The sequence below is a fragment of the Benincasa hispida genome, chromosome 9, assembly GCF_009727055.1.
Source record: "Benincasa hispida cultivar B227 chromosome 9, ASM972705v1, whole genome shotgun sequence".
Taxonomy (NCBI): domain Eukaryota; kingdom Viridiplantae; phylum Streptophyta; class Magnoliopsida; order Cucurbitales; family Cucurbitaceae; genus Benincasa; species Benincasa hispida.
Window position 1 is genome coordinate 70600867 of NC_052357.1, and position 21906 is coordinate 70622772.

The 21906-nt window shown below is 33.9% G+C and overlaps 1 protein-coding gene across 1 annotated transcript; it reads left to right on the forward strand.

Annotated features, from left to right (window-relative positions):
* Positions 1-548: 548 nt before the first annotated feature.
* LOC120085417 (sulfate transporter 1.3-like) lies at positions 549-5279 on the forward strand. The gene is made up of 15 exons (XM_039041379.1): positions 549-640; positions 792-883; positions 1647-2011; positions 2127-2175; positions 2269-2476; positions 2595-2769; positions 2865-2930; positions 3022-3135; positions 3218-3334; positions 3425-3551; positions 3663-3949; positions 4058-4248; positions 4408-4493; positions 4601-4677; positions 4782-5279. Exons 3-15 carry the CDS (start codon positions 1667-1669, stop codon positions 4923-4925), a joined length of 1986 nt encoding a protein of 661 aa, XP_038897307.1. The 5' UTR covers positions 549-640; positions 792-883; positions 1647-1666; the 3' UTR covers positions 4926-5279.
* Positions 5280-21906: the final 16627 nt, after the last annotated feature.

Genomic DNA, 21906 nt, shown 5'->3' on the forward strand with positions numbered 1-21906 from the left:
CATTTTTCTTTCCCTATTTTCCACGTGGCTCAACATTTTCTTCATAAATTTTCGTTTCTTTCTCAGCAACTAAATGCACAACCACGTTAACATTAATTAGTACGTCAGTTTGTATTTTGTTAGAGAAACGGCTACTGTTCGTTTGGATAGTTTAAGCTTTTCTGTTAACCATTTTATCTATAAATAGCTTTGTATCCTTCTTAATTAAAATGAGAATTATCGAATTTTTATAATATACTTTTAATAATCTACCAAGCAAAGCAATATTCACTGACGAAAGAAAAAAAAATCACTTAGGTTATAGGTATTATTTATCTATTATCTATTAAGTAAATAAAAAGGACGAGAAAAAGAAAAACTTATTCCCTTTTTATTAAAGATAAGAAAGAAACTCACATGCATGCGTGGCTAGAATCTCCAGAACAGTTTTTGTTTCAACCCAAAAATAGGAAAATTTGTGGGTTCATTGTATGTGGTCATCATTTCGTCATTTTTATTTGGCTTTATATAATATAAATAAAATCCCTTGAGTAATTTTAAAATTTAATTTTATGAGTCCTAGAAGAAGGATCTTTCAAAGAGAAAAACGTTTAGAACCATCAAGTGTGGGGAAGAACAAGAAAGATCAGCAAGCAAAAAGGTTTTGCCAGATAAATCCACAAACTCTTCCATTGCAACAATTGAACTCAATATTCATCAACTCTTCTATTATTTATGATCGCTTGTACGGCAAAATTCCTCTTTTTCCCCCCTTTTTGGTGTCAAAATAATCTCTTCTTATTAATCAACAGCTTTGAACAAAGGGAATACATTTTCTTCCACTACCCAAAGCTTCTTTTTTTTTTTCTCCTATGAGAGGCAGAACGAAGGACACGAGACAAAGGTACTTAGTAGAAGAATATAACTCTCACATTATTATTCTTCCAATTTTTTAGGAATATTATGGAGTTTTTTCAAGCTACATTGTGAAAATTGATGATAATCAAAATCATATATATATGCCACCTTCCATGATTAGATGTTTTGGAATTGGATGATTAAGTTTTTGGACCTTCCTTAATATATTATGAATTTATGATTATTGTTCTTGAATTTTAGTACCATTTTGGAGAATATAAGGTAATTTTTTGTTCTGTTTGAGGGAATGGATTGAAATTGACCCTTTTTTTCTGGTGCATTGTCAGCCTCTAGTGTCGGACTCAAGTACAATATAGTGATTATTATTATGATGAATGTTAATGGTATGTCTGGAATGACCTTTTTACGGATTCGTTAAGGCTCTTTTGTGGTCCTCAGGAAAAAAGAACAATATATACAAGTAAAAGCAAACAAAAGTGTCGCAGAATTTGTGTAGTAATTTTAAGGTTATTCGAATAATGTTAGTCTTTCTGTCTTTGTATGTGTGTATGTGTATATATAAGAAAGAACTCGGCTACTAGTTTCCGTATCCAAATCTTTTCTCTGCATTTTCCCTAGGGGTCAGTTTTCACAGTCTATAGTTAAGATTTTAGTTTTTCACTTGTATTAGATAGATTGATTTAGTGTTTGAATTGAATGTATCTAAAATTGTAATATTTGTTCGTATATCCATGGCCATCTGTTTCTTTTGGATTCTTATGTTTTTAACAAGTATCCTACAAATTCAGGTGATAACCTGACAGTTAAAATGAGTGACATGAGAGAGAATTCAGCTGATGAGGGACTTGAAAGAAAGGAGATGGATTATAGATGTTCGTCTACAGATAATGAAGGAGAGGATGAGAGATACATTCACAGAGTTGGGGTTCCACCAAAGCAAAATCTCTACAAAGAAATCAAATCTGCAGTGAAAGAAACATTTTTCCCAGATGATCCTCTCCGTTCATTCAAGGATCAAACTAAGAAGCGGAAATTTATCCTCGGCATCCAGGCTGTTTTTCCGATACTTGATTGGGGAAGAACTTATAATTTGGCTAAGTTTAAAGGAGATGTTATTTCTGGATTAACTATTGCTAGTCTTTGCATCCCACAGGTATAAGTTTTAAACTTTCATAGGGAATTGATTTTGATCAAGGAAGATTCTAAAGAGGCATAGTTTAAAGCATTTTACTACTTGCTAATGACTGATTTCTTTCTTTCACTATCAGGATATTGGGTATGCCGAGCTTGCAAATTTGTCTCCAGAGTATGGTTTATGTAAGTTTTTGTGCTTTCTACTAACACCTGACAATGCTGCTTTTTAAATATTTTCTTGTGAGGTTAATCTCATTCTTTGTCAAAATCTTGCAGATTCCAGTTTTGTTCCACCATTAATCTATGCACTTATGGGTAGCTCAAGAGATATAGCCATTGGTCCAGTTGCTGTTGTTTCTCTCTTGTTGGGGACACTGCTTCAAGAGGCAATCGATTCTTCTACGAATCCAGAAGACTACAGGCGGCTAGCATTTACAGCTACATTCTTTGCAGGGATCACACAAGCCACCCTTGGAGTTCTGAGGTGATTCAATACTTTCTTTACAGCCACACTTGTTAGTTTCATATGCCTTTATATGTTTCTATGAAACCCCCTGCTCAAGTTCCACTTTATGGAGTATAAATTTAAACTCTCGGGACAGGTTGGGATTCCTTATTGACTTCTTGTCTCATGCTGCCATTGTTGGCTTCATGGGTGGAGCTGCCGTCACCATTGCTCTCCAACAACTAAAAGGCTTTCTTGGCATAAAGAAATTCACAAATAAAACAGATATTATCTCTGTTATGCAGTTGATATTTGGCACGATACAACATGGAGTGAGTTCTACACCTCTGATTGCAAAATGAAAAATTGTTAGTTTCAGCATGTTTGAGTTCCTTTCTCACTGAATACCTTGTATACTTTGTCACAGTGGAACTGGCAGACGATAGTGATTGCTGCAACCTTCCTTGGTTTCCTTCTATTTGCAAAATTCATTGTAAAGTCCCTTACTTCCATCACCAATAATATAAGAACTCATCTATTTCTCTACTGCCCCTCTTAAGATTGTTCTCATTGATATGGAGCAGGGGAAGAGGAACAAGAGGCTCTTTTGGGTGCCTGCAATTGCTCCACTTATATCTGTTGTACTGTCCACCCTTTTGGTTTACATTACTCGTGCAGATAAGGAAGGAGTTGCAATTGTGAGTATATGAATTAATACTGCGTCAAGATTGATCATTTTACATCTCCTTTTCTTAATGTGTCTTTTACTATCTTATAAAGGTGAAACACATAAAGAAAGGAATCAATCCCCCATCTGTAAAGGACTTATATTTATCAGGCCAATACCTTCCGAAAGGGATTAAGATCGGTGTTGTGGCGGGAATGGTAGCATTGACGGTGAGCCTACTCTAAAACTACTTTACTGTTGGAAGAAAGTCTATTAGTCATTCTTTGTGTTCATGTTCTGAATTTTTGTTTGATTTTTAGGAAGCCGTTGCGATTGGAAGAACGTTTGCTTCAATGAAAGACTATCAAATAGATGGGAACAAGGAAATGGTAGCAATGGGAGTCATGAATGTTGTTGGTTCAATGACTTCCTGCTATGTAGCAACAGGTGAGAAAGGAAAGAAAAGTAAATATATCAGAATAAGAGCCTCATTTGACTGCTAATTATCCTAAATATCATGTCATTGTCAAGTGATTGTGTCCATATCATTGCCTGCAGGATCATTCTCTCGATCCGCTGTAAATTACATGGCTGGCTGCCAAACTGCAGTCTCCAACATTGTGATGTCCATTGTAGTACTCCTAACTTTGACATTACTCACCCCACTTTTCAAATATACTCCTCATGCGATTCTGTCTGCTATCATCATATCCGCTGTGATCAACTTGGTCGACTTGTACGCAGTGAAACTGATTTGGAAGATTGATAAATTTGATTTTGTTGCTTGTATGGGAGCCTTCTTCGGTGTCATCTTTTTCTCTGTTGAGATAGGCCTTCTTGTTGCGGTAAATAATACCTACCTAACTCCATCTAAAGCTCCTGAATATCAAAACAGATTTTTTTTTTTATACTAACTTCTTTTAGTTATTTCGTTTTTCTCTTACTTTTTGTAGGTATGCATTTCCTTCGCCAAAATTCTTCTACAAGTTACCAGGCCAAGGACTGCAATTCTTGGAAAGATCCCGAGGACGACCGTTTACCGAAACATACTGCAATATCCTGAAGCAACCAAGGTTCCCGGCATTTTGATAGTGAGAGTTGATTCGGCAATTTACTTTTCCAACTCCAATTACATCAAGGAAAGGTATAGATATAGATGAAAGTCACCTCAAGCAGCCCAACACTGTCTTGTTTTCACTTATTTTAAAGTTCAATGTCTTTGAAATCTAAGAGAATACAACTTCATAAGCAACATGTATTTGTAAATATTGAGAAATGATGCTGAATTTCGATGTCTTTACAGGATATTGAGATGGCTGGTTGATGAGGAAGAACAAACGAAAAAGTTATACCAGAACAAAATCCAGTTTCTAATAGTTGAAATGTCACGTAAGTATCTGTTTCAAGGCATTTTGAATCTAATTAAACAGTGAAGAAAACATTCGAGACACTGCTGGGCCAATTAAACTAATTTCTGTTTGTGTTTTATGCTGAAGCTGTTACTGACATAGACACCAGTGGTATACATGCTTTGGAAGAGCTAAATGGGAGTCTCAAGAAAAGAGAAATTGAGGTAAAAACTTCACCTTTTACAGAATCATCTAACTAGTTTAATATGTGACCAATTAACTTTTTGAAAGCAAATCTCCTAACCTGAAGTTATGTTGGTGGAAACAGCTCATTCTAGCAAATCCGGGGCCCGTGGTGATCAACAAACTTCACGCGTCGGAGTTTGTAGATTTGATAGGCCAAGACCATATCTTCCTCACAGTTGCAGATGCAGTCTCATCTTGTAGTCCGAAGATAATGAACGACGTTTGACAAAGCAAAATAACAAAAAGTTAGGGGTTGGTTGTTTAACGTGAGACAAGATAAGAGGCACTCACCAAACTGGGACATATATCGCTCAACGCACACAGTATTTGTAAGTAATGGGATGATTAAGGGAGTGGAGTCATTTCCATATTCCAAAACAAAAATGGAAAAAAAAGGGGGAAAAAAAAGGAAAGAGGGTTGTGTAAAATGGGAAAGTGGGATTGTATCATGTTCTTGAGTCAAACAAGAATGTGGAAACAATTTGAGATAGAAATTGCATCATCATTCATTATTGAATTATTTTGTTCCATTCACAGAATAATGTTAATGTATCAACGAATAGAAAATGAAATTGACACAGATCATCAGAGTGTTAAAGTTGTTTTTAGGATTTGACCCAAAAGAAAAAGTTGATTAAATTTCTTTAAGGAAGCAACAAGCAGCAGCCAATAGCATGAAAACCAAGCTAAACCCACCATTGAGAATGTGGCCGTCATGGAAAATGAAAAGTTGCAACTCATTAAAGGGCAATGGGGGTTGCTTGGAAATTGTGATCATCAATGTCCACTTGGTCATAAATGATAGTTAATAAATGGAATCCAATAAGAAGAGCTGCAGAGTAGGGGTTGAGTTAAATTTCAGGAGAGATGATGAGTTGTGAAGTGGGGAATGGAAAATGGGGAAAAAACCAAATCAATCTAACCCCACTCGTTTGCATCAGCATGAAGTGAAATTATGAAATTGACTTCATTGTGTGTATTTGTTGATCTTATAATTGAAGAGATTTTTGTATGGATGATCTTTTTTCAATCTCTTAAATGATTAATGATCTACTCCTACAAACGTATCAAAAACTCATAATTTCACGGAGTACTCGCTACTCATTAAATCTTAGTTACCTCTTTTCTTTGACCTTGTATCGAGTTTCACTTCCATTAAAAATACTAAATAATGAATATCAAGACTGAAAAACAAGAAACGGGTAGCATTAGCACAGTTTAAGAGGAATGCGTATACAAGGGATGAATTTCATAATTAAGCAAGTAAAACGTTGCAAAATTTATATTTCTAAGAAGTTGATCAATTACATTTGAATTGAATCTAGTAAGAAGAAAGATCATAAGGAAAAAAAAAAGGGTTTGAACCACAAAGAAACACACAGAAACACAAAACACACAAAAAACGAAGTACGAACCTAAATCAAATGACCTAAAATCAAACTGCTGTAATAAAACAAAGTGAGAATAAAATGACAGTTGGGGCATTTGCGTTTTTGCGTCTCCCCATTCCTCCATTCCCCAATCCATTCTCACAATTTCAAGATGCTTGTCAACTCATGCATCAGTCTCACAATTAAAAAGTGTGAATTTTATATTTTATTAATTTAAAAAAAAAATCTTATACTAAAATATTATGGAAAATTTTTAAAAAATCATGTGAAATCTCCTAAATAAATATCGTAGGCTCAAGAGTTCACAACTCTACTATTTTTGCAAACACCCTAGAAAAGGAACAAGAATAAGAGAATAATAAAATTTTTACCCATAGATTTTAGATTTACTTTCCATTTGCTCCTTATATCCCAAATATGTTTTGAGTTTTGATTTTGATTTCAATTTAGTTCTATGTTTCAAAATGTTATTGTTACTTTTGAAATTTCAATTTGGTCTCTAGATTTTGAGATTTATCTTTTTTACTAAATATTCACTCTCAATTTCTAGTATTGATGTCTATTAATTAATCTAAAAGAATTATAATTAATTAAGTTTCATTATCATTTCCATTTATTATAAAAATTAATTTTGCAATTTCACTTCATAATTATTTTAAATTAATCAACATTAACATCAAAATCAACATCGAGTATTATGTTAAAAATCAAAATAAAAAATGTAAATATTGAAACCTATGGATTAAATTGAATCAAAACTCAAAACTTAAGCCTATTTTAAAACTGAGACTAAATTAAAAATAAAACTCAAAACTTAAAAGATTAATAATATAACATTTTGAAACTTTAAGGATCAAATGAAAATTATACTTAAAATCTAGAGATGAAAAGAATGTTTTTCTCTAAACACTAAAAGTAAAAAGAATACAAATAATTTTCTATCTATTCCCCACGAAGTTTTCACTGGGGTTGGCGGCGAAGATGGGGGAAAATACCCCTGCAGAGACGGGAATGGGGACAGGGTCGGGATACCTTCTCCGTCCCTGCCCATCTTTGATCAGGGATCCGATTATAATCCCCGATTTGACCTCCATCCTCGATTAAACTGGAGATTCCCCACCCGATCAGGACAAGGACCCACGTGGACCCGATACCGCCGAAATTTTTGTCAATCCTAGTCTACACTGGTGATGAGCAAAAAAAAAAAAAAAAACTAGGTACGTGGAGCTAAAAGAATTAGAATAAAAAAGTTGATTAATGTAACCTTCTTCTTCATTTGTGTCCAAATGTTAATTTTTGTCAATTCGATTCTAAATAGAGGTTCAAAATTCCGTCCATGCCTCTAAAATGACATCTCAATTCAAAGTAAATAATTTAACCTCAATAGAAAGTATAGTTCAGTCAAATGTACATATGATATAACCATCATCTTTTTCACCTTTTCATATCATCTGCATTATCATCTTTGTAGTTCGTATTACTCCCGTGATTGAATCAATAACTTTTTTTTTTTTGTTTTTTTGTTGATGTTCATGAGTGTTCAAGTCAATTTATGTGCACCTCGACTAATTTCACAAGACAACTACAATATTTGGATGTCAAGGAAACTTGCACAATACTAAATCCTAGGTAGTGGCCACCATGAACTAAACTCATGACCTCTTAATCATTTATCTAGGAGATGGATTGAATCAATAATTTATAATAATTAATTTATACTTCATATTAATCAAACAATATTATTCATTATTTTATTAAATAAATTTCAATTCATTATTTTATTAAATAAATTTCAATAATTATTGAAGCATAATTTAATAATGTATATAATAAGAAAACATGTTAATATATGTTGCTACATATATTTTAAAAGTGAGCACACTTTTAATTGAATCAGCACTACAAGATGTATTATAATTGAGTTGAATTCCAAAAAATTAAATAATTATGAAATTTGCAATATTAAAATCCATTTTTCCCTTCTAATTTACTAAAACGAACAATCTTTTAATCAAATAGATCATTTAAATACGTGCCAATTTCACTATCTATCTATATCATTGTGAATTGCAAGTTGAGTATGAAGTAGACTATCATCTCAGCAATTATGAGCCAACTTTTTTAACTAAATAAATTATTATTAAAAAAAAAACTTTAACTTTTTTTTCCTTAAATTAATATGATATTTTATATCATAGTCTCTAATGGCCCTACTTCTACAATTTGTCATGATATGTCCATCAAGCATACAACATAACTTAGATGCAAGAAAAAAAAAAAAAAAAAGGTAAGAATTACTTTCATTACAAGTTTAACTATTTTAAGTTATTGTTGGCTTTTCAATCTTCAATTTCTTAACTATTTTGCTTATTATTATTGAATTAGTATGGATGAAGCAAATTCCAACGAAGGAATAGAGCTATGTGGAAGCCTTTCGTTTAAAATATTTCATTATTATTTTAATCAAACTTTTTTAGTCATAGACTCTTATAATTATTATGGTCTATCATAAAGTTATTACATTCATTTTGTCTAATAAAAGTTTGACATCTTTATCTGCCTAATTACAAGAATTAAAATATCAATATCGACGAAAATATGAATAATTGAATTTTACATAAGTATCAATAAAAATATAGATAAGAAGCCGATGAAGACAATGGATATTTTAAAAAAAATTATGAAAACAAAAATAAAAAATAAAAAAATAAAAAAAGTAATGTGTTTTTTTTTTTAAATACATATTTTATTTACATTAGTGACACATCTTGCTTATTCGTTTATATTTTATGAATCTTTCTTACAATATAATACAAATACTAATTATACATTCCTCATTTCTTACGCAAACTCATAAAAATATAGAAATATTAAAAAAAATAATATCGACATGTAAGTGAAACTTTAATACCATATCTAACCAAGATAAATATTATGCTAGAGGAACTTTCAAGCATATATAAAGCAATTTTGTTCCCTAATAAGTAATGATGCATGGTATTAAAGAAAGAAAGAAAGAAATAATGCATGGTAAAAAAAAAATATCTACCGATAAATAGAAGTATGATATTATCCTCCTGTATATATATATCTTTTTAGTATAAAATTATGAAAAGGAAGATCAAACCTTCACTCTCTAAAAAGGAAAGTCATGTTAATGTCCATTTAACTAAGTCCATTTTAGATAATCCTTCTAAATATAAACTATGGAAAGATGGACTCATCAAATTCTAAATCCCAAAGAAAATTTTCTTCTTAGTATCATAATTTCATTAGAGCTATATCATATGTACTTTTGAACAATTTTTATTCTCCCCATCTTAATTCAAAACGAAAGAAAGTAATTTGTGATTTTTCATGGTCATTAAATATGAGATCCTAGATTTTTATGTAATTTAAATATGACATACCAATTGATAGAGTAAATTTAATATGCAGCGGAAGAAACAGAATCAATAAGCACTCTAATTACACTTAATTTGAATTTAAAACATGCTATGGAACAAAGTTTCAAAAATGGATTTTAAGAACACAATACCTTTGAAGATTCTCTTCAATTACACCTTCCTTCCACGAATTAGATTTTCAAATCAACAGAGGACTACCACAAAGGTCTTATCTACTATTCTCTAACTTGAATTGAGAGGTGAAATCTCTGAATTTGAGTTGGATTTGAGTGAGATTGAAGAGGGTTTGGAGGGTTTGGCTTTCTACAGAAATTGTACACTTAATCAGTATCCATAAAACTATAATTGAAGTTCAAAACTTCATTTTATACTGATAGGCCATGCATTATTGAATAATATAGCTTTGAAATTGAAGTAGCATGAGGTGTATTTTCACTTTGAAATATTTTATTCAATTTTATTAAGTTAATTGATTAATTTATTTAAATTAAAAACTAATTTTTCAAAATCAATTTTTAATTTAAATTTTATAATTTTGAACTTTCAAAAGAAATCCAAAATTCTAATTAATTAAATTACCAATTTTGAACAATTTTCAAAATTTGAATAATTAATTAAATTAATTAATTTAATTTAATTTAATATAAAATATAAAATATTATATTTCACCTCATCAAATATTTAAATCATTATTTAAATATTTTGAACTCTCCAATTTCGTTTGATTTCGACAAAAATTAAATGTTTCAATTGTATCAAATACAATTAATAGAAACCTTAATTGAATTTGCAGAAGAAATTCAAATCCTAATTTTGAATCTCAACATTTCATATTCACTCAATTCACTAATCCAAGATTCTTTTACAATTTAGTAGAGGAATCTTATGGACCTATAGATTATGAGCTTCAACGATTTGAGACTAATTAGCTAAATTCTTTAGACCAAATTAAATCAATATTTGTTAACTACCGAGACATACTACTATAACTTGATAGTTGCACTCTCCTTATTGTAGATATATTTTTGTCCACTTTAACCATGATTAGTAAGTCGACCCTTCACAGGTTGTTCGTATTCACAGCTAGGTCAAAATTATCGTTTTATCCCTACAAATACATCTTGCTCCTTAAGCTCCCACTGAACCTCTATTGAACAATTGGTTTATAGTCCAACTAATAAACCATGTCCCTCTTGATCATGAGAGGGTGGAGCCCCATTGTTCAAGACTAGAAATCAGTACTTAAGAGAATAACCTATTTGCTAACCCTAAACCGGGTAGGAGTGAATTTCATCTCACAGAACTATGTCCCCAGCTATCTATCCGGTCTTATCCCTAAAATGGGAGACTTATTGAGCAGTGCTATTGGACTACTCTCACCTATGCAGATCAAAGAATAATCTCGAATAAACGGGAGTTCATAGTTAGCTTAGGATTAAGATCGAGTTACCTTAGGTCATTGAATTTTGCAATAGTCAGTTTTAACAGTAAACAATCGTTATAAAGAAAGTGACTATTTCGAGGTTCGGTCTTATGCAAACTCATTGCATAAGATGCCTCCACTCATATGTCTCCACATGAATGATTTTGGGATCACATCATTTATATTAATATACAAAACGAGCCGCATCCAATAGTGTCACCAAGATGAGGTACCCATTCTCATCCATATACTTATAGACCATTTTGGCTATATACTAAAACTTGATCCTATTTTATGTCAACCATAAAGTTAAATATTCATATTATAGCCATGTATTCGTTTATTTGGATTTTTATAGCAGAATGCAATATCAATAACAATTTATTGAATAAAATACTCAATAATACTTTTATTGATAAATAGAATATGTTAACAATATCTACGAACTACAAGTTTTAGGACATTCCCAATAATCTCCCGCTTGGACTAATACTCCAGTGAGACAAACGTATAATGTTTTACAATGTTGAGAAAAATAGAGAGAAAATACAATAAACTAGGGCATTCATATGCCCTTTGACATTATACATTCTCCCACTTGCCCTAGATTATGATGCTCGTAGTCCTAGTCCGACCAGGTGGCCCTCGAAAACTTTACCTGAGAGGGCTTTCGTAAATGGATCAGCAAGGTTATCTTCTAAGGCTATCTTCATGACTATCACGTCTCCTCGGTGTACTATCTCCCTAATGAAATGGTACTTTCTTTCGATATGTTTTTCCATATTTGTGACTTCTTGGTTCCTTGGAATTTACAACTGCACCGCTGTTGTCGCAATATAGGGTATACAGATGCAAATTTGGAGCTACTTCCAAATCTGACAGAAACTTGCGCAACCACGCTACTTCTAGCTACTTCGCATATAGCTACATATTCTGCTTCCATCATGGAGTTAACTATACAACTCTATTTGATGCTTCTTCATACTATAGCTCCTTCGTTAAGAGTGAAAACTGATCCTGAAGTAGATTTCCTAGAATCTACATCAGTCTAAAAATCAGAATCAGTGTATCTTGTAAGGATCATATCCTTAGGCCCATACACAAGTATATAGTTCCTCGTTCTCCTGAGATACTTAAGGATGTTCTTAATAGCAGTCCAATGACTATGTCCAGGGTTAGATTGGAACCTGTTGACGATTCCAGCTGCAAAAATATGTCAGGACGTGTACACAACATAGCATACATTAGACTCTTAACTGCCGATGCATATGGAATTCTTTTCCTTTCCTCAACTTCTTGAGACGTCTTAGGACACTTCTTCTTTGACAAATTAATTCTATATCTAAAAGGTAACATACCACTTTTGGAATTTTCATATTATATCTTGACAACATCTTGTCAATATAAGATGCTTGAGATAGTGCTAATGTTCTATTCTTGCGTTTTCGAAAAATTGGATCCCAAGAACACATTGAGCATCTCCCAAATCTTTCATTTGGAATTGTGATGTTAACCATCTCTTTACATCAGTAAGGAAACTTGCCTCATTCCCATTGAGCAAGATATCATCAACATAAAGGACCAGGAAAGCTACAGTTTTGTTGACTATTTTCTTGTATACACAAGGGTCGTCAACATTCTGTTCAAAACCATAAGACTTGATTACAGTGTCAAATCTTATATTTTAGGATTTAGAAGCTTGTTTTTACACATAAATGGACCTTTTAAGTTTACAAACTTTTTGTTCTTGACTCTGTTCAATGAACTCTTCTGATTGAGACATGAAAATACTTTCATCAAGATGGTCATTCAAGAAAGCTGTCTTGACATCCATTTTCCATATTTGATAGTCATAATATGCAACAATGGATAAAAGTATTCTTATTGATTTTATCATGGCAACAGGAGAGAAGGTTTCTTCATAGTCAACCCCCTTCCTTGGAGTAAAACCTTTTGCCATAAGTCTGGTTTTGTAGGTTTGCACTTTGCCAGTTTTGTCTCGCTTTCTCTTGTAGATCCATTTATAATCTATAAGTTTAACCTCATGTGGTTGATCTACAAGTTCTTAGACAAAATTGAAGTACATTGACTCTATTTCCACGTCCATGGCTTTTATCCACTGTTCCCTATCAACATCATCCATTGCTTGTTTAAAGGTTAATAGATCCTCTAGGCCATCATCAGGTATGATGTCTTGAGTTTTTGTTAAACCCATGTAACGTTCAGGCTGATGAACAACCCTCCCACTACATCAAAGCATTCTCAACTCTTGAGAAGGATGTGATGGGGCAATAACTATTGTTGATGGACCAACTTGATCAACAACTTTTGTTGATTTGTCTACAGTATCTTTGGTCATTTCATTCAGTAGTAGTTTATTGTGAGGTTGACGATTCCTAATATGACCTTCTTCCAAGAATGTAACATTGGTCGATACAAATACTTTATCTTCTTGTGAATCATAGTGTTGGGGTTGATGCCCTAAATCTCGTAGGGTCCTATAGTTTGTAAACATTGCTGAACAAACTCTTTATTGATTAATAAAATATATGATATTTTATTCACTTTATCTATACAATATGTGATATTTTAGTTGCATTAATCACAAACCAATAAATTAAACACCCAAAATTATCATTGTAACTTAAACATGTATGTGGAGACATATAGGTAGATCATGTTTAAGTGATAACCTAAATGGTCTATAATAGATGAATAAGACTGGGTACCTTATCCTGGTGACATTACAAGTATGACCCGCTTTGTAGGTGTTACAATTGTTGTAAAGTGCTACAAATGATCTAATCCTGATCATTCATGTATTAGGCATGCAAGCAGTGATACTCTATATAAAGGAGTTTGTATAAAATCGGACCATGAAATGTTTAGTCTCATTATATAACATCGTTCATTATAGAGATTTACATTTCACCAGGATGACTATAGGTAACATGACTTAAATCCTGAGTAAGTTGTGAACTCCTACCTATGAGGGCAGTCATTTGATTTGTATAGGTGAGAGTGGCCAGATCACCGACTCAACAAGCCTACCATTTTGGGGATTTGTCTGATTGAGGAGTTGGGAATACAACTACACAATATGAAATTCACTCCTTCCCCGAAGCAGGAGTAAGTAGATAAATTGCTCCCTTAAGGGCTGATTCCAGGTCTTGAACAATGTGGTGTCACACCCTCTCCTAGCCCGAGAGGGTTTAGTCATAGTAGGACTATGATCTATTGTTCATTAGAGGGATCAATAGTACTTAAGGAGTTAAATGTAACTACAAGGACAAAACAGTAATTTGGCCTAGTTGTACTTACGAGCAATTTGTGTAGGTCATGTACTATTGATTGGTTATATCTAATAGACATAGAAATATATCTGTAGTGCGAAGAGTCAGCTGTCAATCTTTAGTGGAGTGCCCGACAGTTAACGGTGAATATTGTAATTAAAGAGTTTAATTAATTATTCATGTACCGTTGGAGCTTCAAGCTACAGGTCCATGAGGTCCCCTTGGTAGCTCAAAAAAATTTAGTTGAGAATCAGTTTTTGGGTTAATTTAAATGGTTCAAATTGATAAGAGGGATTTAATTATATATGATATAATTAAATTGTTTCAATTATATGTGATATAATTGTCATAATATATTTGATACATTATAGCTTAATTGGAGGAAATAAATATTTGAATGAGATTCAAATATATTTTCTATGAATATGATTCATAATTGTTAAATTTAATATAAATGAGATTTATAGTAAATGTCATAAAATAGAGAAAAGAAACTATAGTTTATATTGTATGTGATATAATATTAAAACTATGGGTTATATGTTATATTTGATATAACATATAATTTAAAATAAATATAATATGATAAGTTAGTTATCATATTTATTTATATTATATTATTATTATTTGAATAATAAGGAAGGGAGTTACAACTCCCTTCCCCATTTTTTCTCTCCACCTACTTTAGTGAGTGATTATGTTTTTTATGGCAAGAGGATTAAAAAGAAAATTAGTTTTTCTTTCTCTTCCCCTATACGAACGTTGTTGTTGTTGGACGATTGAGAAACTTATAGAAGTGTTCTATCTTTTGTGTTTTGTGTGAAAGCTTTCTCAATCTTCTTCTTCCTCCACCAAAACTTATCCCTCCTAACCAAAATAGTTAGAGCTCATCATTCCTAGGTTCTCACCCTGAGAATACCAAGGACTCCTTTGTGGTAGTGTCCGGGTTTTGGTTCGAGAAAATCTTGAAGAAGGTCTTCAAGAAGTTATTGATTTCGTTCGAGGAAGGATTCGTGAAGAAAAAGGTCTTCAAAGGTGAAATTCTTGAAACTCCTTTTCTTATATAGCATGTTGTAATTTATTTGAAATTTATATCACTTGTATATTTACTGTAAAATTAGTATTCGATAATTAATGCAATTTGGACGATCCGCTTCCGCTTAAGTTCTCCTCACACGAGTTCCATCACATACAACGGATACCTTTTGTTTCTTTAAGGTATCCTACAAATAGGCATAATTTTGAACGTCATTCCAATTTCTTAGGGTTTTGCACCAACTTGTGTGTCAGGAATCCTTAAATTCTGAAGTGACGTAAACTACTTTTACGTCCTTTCCATAACTCATACGGTGTTTTTAAAACACTTTTTGAGGGAACCATGTTCAGAATATATACGATAGTCTGTATACCATACCCCCAAAAGGATTGAGGTAACTGAGCATAACTCATCATCGAATGAACCATGTTTAACAAAGTTCGATTTCTCCTTTCTACAACACAATTTTGCTGTGGTGTTCTAGGTTCTATGAGTTGGGATTGAATTTCATGATCTACTAAATAGTTATGGAATTGTAAATCCATATACTCACCACCTCGATCTGATCAAAGTATTTTAATTCTTTTTCCTAATAAGTTTTCAACTTTTATCTTAAATTCTCTGAACTTTTCGAGAGTTTTAGACTTGTGACTCATTAAGTAAATATAGCCAAATCTTGAATAGTTTATCAACAAACTTGAAAAAATATTCATATCCTCCTCGAGCTTTGACATTCATCGAATCACAAAGGTCTAATTGTATAAGTTCTAGGGGTTCTTTGGCAGAAAGACCTTTTCTAGTAAAATATCTTTTAGTCATTTTTCCTTCAAGACATGATTCTCACGGCGGTAAAAAACTGTCTTCTAACTGATTTAAATGACCATTTTTATTAATTTCTCAATCCTGTTGAGATTTATGTAACCAAGTCCAAGATGCTAAAGATAGGTGTTGGGAGAAATTTTCCGCCTTTTATTTTGAGTTTCTACCGTTTTAAACACCTCTATATTTAAAATGGCTTTTACTTCAATTGGTTTTGATACATACAAGTTATTTTCAAGTGTAGCAGAACAAATATGAATACCTCTTGAAAAAACGAACACTTCGTTGATTTCAAAAGATACTTCATACATATTTTCTGATGAGCATTCTTTATTTTGGGTACATAATATGGAGGTCAAGTTTCTTTTCATTTTGGGTACATAATATAGATTCTTTAACAAAGCAAAAGATTTTCCAAAATATAACTTGATATCTCCCACTGCTTCAGCTGAAATGACTTCCCATATTCCCACTTTGAAAGTCATTTCATTTTCTGAGAGTTAAGTCCAATAACTAGTTTTTTTATAGAAAAGTACAAACATGATTAGCGGCATTTGAATCTAATATTCAGGTTAAGTGAGAATTTTCCACTAAACATGTTTCAATTACAAGAAAATATGATTTACCTTGATTTGCCTTTCCTACTCTCTTTTCAGCCAGATATTTCAAGCAGTTGTGTTTTTAACACCCGTCTTCTCCACAATGAAAACATTTTCCTTTAGGACCCTTGGTTTTCTTAGCAGCAGGTTTCTTCTTCCCTTTTACCTTCTTCTTCATTTGAATACTTTTATCTTTAGAAGAGGAAGGCACAAAATTCTATTTGTCTGAAGGCGTCGTTCCCGAAGATGATCCCTTCAGAAATTTTTTCTGTGAAACAACGTTTGCTTCACTTTCTTTCAATTTCATCATCGATTGATAAGTCTAAAGTTCATTCAGTAGAGTAGTCAGATTGTAGTTAATCTTATTCATTACAACGTTAGTTTGGAAGGTCAAAAAGCTCTATGAAAGAGACTCCAAGATCATGCTAACTTGGCTGGTCTCATCTATGATAGCGTCGTGAGCTTCTGCAATATTAAAATGGACTATCATATCCAGAACATGCTCTCTAACATTGGTCTCGTCTTTCATCCATGAGTTATAAACATATTTTATAGCCTTATGTCATACTGAAGATGACGATTGCATGAACATCTCTTGCAATGACACCATGATTTCACGGGCAGTAGGCATGGGTCCATGTTTCTTGTTGAGCACATTAGATATGTTCGTTAAAATATAGGCTTTCGCCTTCTCATTAGCCTATACCTATTGATGACGGGCAAAAATGTACATTATTATAAGCCTTTGATTTAGAATTATAAGGGTTATTAAGTAGAATATGTAATGATTATACTAAGAATTCATGAGAAAACGAGCTTGCATCAATTGGCATTAAGAATCTCGGCTAACTCATTATTATGCGTTACTTTACATCCAAATGTCTATTTTTGTAGCTAATGCAAGAATCAATCGCATGTGGTGAGTCTCGCCATCACAAAGGTGTCGCGTACGCGATCGCATATGCTCGATGCATGGATGTTGCGGCCATTAACCACATGCGTCCATCGCATAGAGGTTGTGGCTATAGAGTATAACCATAATAGAGGGATGAACGCAAGGGTGGTGGAATGTGTTGATACTTTGGAAACCAAGCATGAACGCATACCTCGGGAGTATCAAAAGGTGATGTTGACATTTCACCTACCTCGCCGTTTGTAGTAGAGATTCAGAGCAGGTCCATCACGCCATTAGCTGCAGAATTTTAGAGAAGGACCATTAATGTTGTCGGCGATCAAGCACTATAAATAGAAGCCTTAGAGCCCAACTTCAGATCATCTAATGTTCCTTGCCTGAAGGCATCCAGGGTTTTCTGCTTGAAGGCATCCGAGCTTCTACCTTCGGGCAGATCCTTGTAATCCAGACCAAAGCGTGAGAAGATAGTCTTGAGAGTTCTTCATCCCTTCAACCATTCCGAGTGATGACCGAAGTTTTACCAGAGTTAGATCTCAAGAGAGACTACTCCACCGCCCGTCCATGGCACCACCGACAGCCTTGACACACATCTGATGGAAGTAAGACATTGCTTCCATCTGACCCTCCATATGTCTTCTATCTTTGTATTGTATTACATTGTGGCTTAAGTGATTAATACATTTTGTGATCAATGCATTTCTATATTTTCCTTCGATTCCATCTCCATCTTCATTTACTTAGCATCTTTTACTTTCATTGCACCACTAAGTAAGACTGCTAAAGTATCGCATACTTAATCATGCGACATGGACATATGAAGCATGTAGCAAACCACCAAGAGGTGCGTTGCGTGAGTGTTATAAGAAAATCTTATTTCCTAGTGTGAAGCTGTAGCAACGCTTGTCTATAAGCGGACGCATGCTTGTCTATGAGTAGAATCAACAACGACCAACTGCCCGGGAAGGTAAGTAGTTGAACGCATTAAGCAAAGTAAATAGTGTTCCTAGAGATATGAATAATCTTATTTCAACCATGTTTATGTGATTACTTTGTCTTATGAGTATATCATTCATCATTTAGGCATACTTGAGAGAGTAGTCTAAAAACCAAATCTAGGCTTGAGAGAGTCAGATTGGATCGCATAAGCAAGAATAGAGGCTTAGAGATAAGCTCTGTTTGTTATTGCACAGCGCATGCACCCTATAGGATGCGGTCACAATGCATGCGTCCAGAAGTAGGATATGGTGGTATGTGGTCATCTTGTTTATGTGTGAGAGTACGTGAGCAGGAATAAAGACTTAGAAATAAGGCCTTTCGACACTATCAAATATACATCGCATGTATCTTCGTTAAGTGTGTGTAGCATAATCACTTAGTTTACGTTGGCTGGGGTTACCCTTGCGATCAAGCTTATTTATGCGGTGAAGTCATCCCCGCCATTTTATCTATTTTCTTATGCATCTTATTATGATTTAATAGTTGTCATGTCTCTATCTCTCATAGTCATATTTCCACTACTTAATCTTTAGTTAGGAGTAGGAGTAGCGCATAGCCCATAACCTTCAATATTCTTTTATTCTTCGCCGCAAACAATTTACTTCATAACATTTAGCTACAAGTCCCTGAGTTCGACCTCGGATCACTCGAGAAACTTACAATTGTTGGGATTGGTGTCCTAATTCTCCCGGAGTCTCGTTGTTTTATAAAGTAAGTGTTATTTAATTCTAGCATTTACTCATATCCAATGAACAAAGCTCCTTGGTTATCTTATGTGAACTTAAGCATGTATATGTGATATACAAGTGGATCATACCTTAAGTGATAATCTAAATCGGTCTGTAGTATAAGGATTAAAGTGGGATACCTGATCTATCTGGCTCGCTTTGTAGAGGTTTGCAAGTGTTGTAAACTACTACAAATGGTAGATCCTGACCATTTGTGTGGAGACGTGGAATGAGGGTGTCCTATACCAAGAGTTTATATAATACCTAAACCACGAATGACTAGACTTTATATATAATGTCGTTGATACTAGAGACTTGCATCTCACCTAAATGACCATAGGTGACATGACCTCAATCCTGAGTGTTTTGTGAACTCCTGCCTTTGCGGGCGGTCCTTTGATTAGTGTGGGTTAGAGTGACCAGATTGCCAACTCAACATGGTTATCTTTTTGGGGAATTGGCTGATCTGGGAGCTGGGAACTCAATCTACAAGATGGAATTCACTCGTTTCCCAAAGCAGGGATAAGTATAGAGATTGATCCCTTAAGGACTAATTCCAGGGCTTATACATAGTGGCCATAGCTTCTCTTTGGAAGAGAAGACTTAGTCATAGTAGAACTATGACTTATGTTCATTAAAAGGATCGGTGGTACTTAAGGAGACAGATGTAACTACAAGGGCATAACAGTTATTGGCCCAGCTATACTTACGAGCGATTTGTGAAGGGTTGCCGCACTGCTGATTGGTTAAGATGAACACATAATATATCTATATTGAGGAGAGTTCAGTTGTCGGTCTTTAGTGGAGTGTCTGGCAGTTAACGGATGGTGGATCCCGTGACTAAAGAGTTTAATCAGTTATTCACATACTGTTGGAGATTTGGATCTATAGGTCCATGAGGTCCCTCTTGGTAGCTTGGATTCTATTGAGGATTAGTTTTTGGTGTTGATTTGAAATGTTCAAATTGACAAGAGGTATTTTGATTATATGTGATATAATCGGATGATGTATAAGATACATCTAGTGAAGGATTGATGTAAATGAGATTTACATTAAGTACCACGGAATAGAAAAAGAACTATGGTTTATATGTTTCATGAGATGAAATATTAAAACTATAGGTTATAAATATAGTATGATAAGTTCGTTATCATTTATGTTTATAATAATATTAATTATTAAATAATTAATACCTTTTCTTTTAAATAACCAAAGTAGTGGGTGGTTATTGGATCATGGTAATCGTGAGTTTAAAAGAAAAGTGGTTTCTTATTTTGAATAGAAGTTTTTACAACTATTTGAAAAGGTTTTGAGTTTTCTCTCGGTGAAAAAGACACTCACGAATTCGTCAAGTAAATAAGGATTTACTAAACGATGGCTGGGTGAGCTAACCGATCGTGCAGGTGCTAGCTAAACGATCGTGCAGTGTTTACTAAACGATCGTTGGCCCAAGGTACACGATTGTGTAGAGTCTGTACATGACAGGCCGAGCTAAATGATCGCATAGCTTTTGCTAAACGATTGCATAGCTTTATCTAAATGATTGGACATCAACCTATACTATAGGTCTCAGTCATCTCCCACTTGCCCAATCGTGTACACAATCATTGTTTCCTCCGTTCTTCTGCCTCACACCAAGTTCGAACAGAGCCCACCCTCTGGATTCTCACACCGAGAATACCAAGGTCGCCTTATTGGTGGTGTCAGACTCAACTCGACACCATCAAGGTTTTCTGGAGGTCGTTCGTGGTGCTATAGAGGCCATTCGTGTCACTGAGGACGAGTGCGATGTTCGTTCGCTGTTGCGGAGGAGTTTGTGTTCGAGGAGATCATTGAGGATGAGCGCGAAGTGTTCGTGCGGTGTTCGTTGCAGTGTTGCGGTCGTGTAGATCGAGTGTTTGTGGTCGCTGTTGTTCCAACAGTCGCGTATCGGAACGTGGAGAAGTTTCTGCATATGTGCGTAGAGTTCTCTTTATGAATTTGTTGTTATGCTGTAATTTCTGGAATTATTTGTATAACCGTTTGTTTGAAGTCAACTATAAATGTATTGTTGATTCATGATTGTAATTTGGAATAGTCTTGTTCCGTTGCTCATGGAAATCCTGTTTCTTATTTCCTTCAGCAATCTCGTTATACTTGGCGAGAGAGCAAGAAAACTTGTGGCAGGAACGCATGGTCATTGCATACATTCTTAGACGCATATTGCAAAGATCCGGTGCATGACCAGCGACGCATGGAGAACGAAAAGTGAACGCATATTTATTTACCTCTATTTCCCATGCCATCACCCATCTATCATAAGCTTCCCAAACATTTCAGTTAGCATTTGAACTGGGAAAAGGAGGGCATTCCTCCGTTAAAACAAACCTTAGATCGTCAACCACTAATATTGTGTTTATGTTCGATTTCCAGTTAGAGTAATCCTCTCCATTGAATTTATCAGAAGCAAGAAGTTGTATAATTGAATTAGACATTGCTGAAAAATAAAGAAAAAATTCTATTAAACTTATTCATTTAAATCCAATTTTAGCAAAAGTAATAAAGTACCCGTTAAAACAAACCTCAGATCTCCTTCTCTTTATTTAGTTTCAACAATACTTTA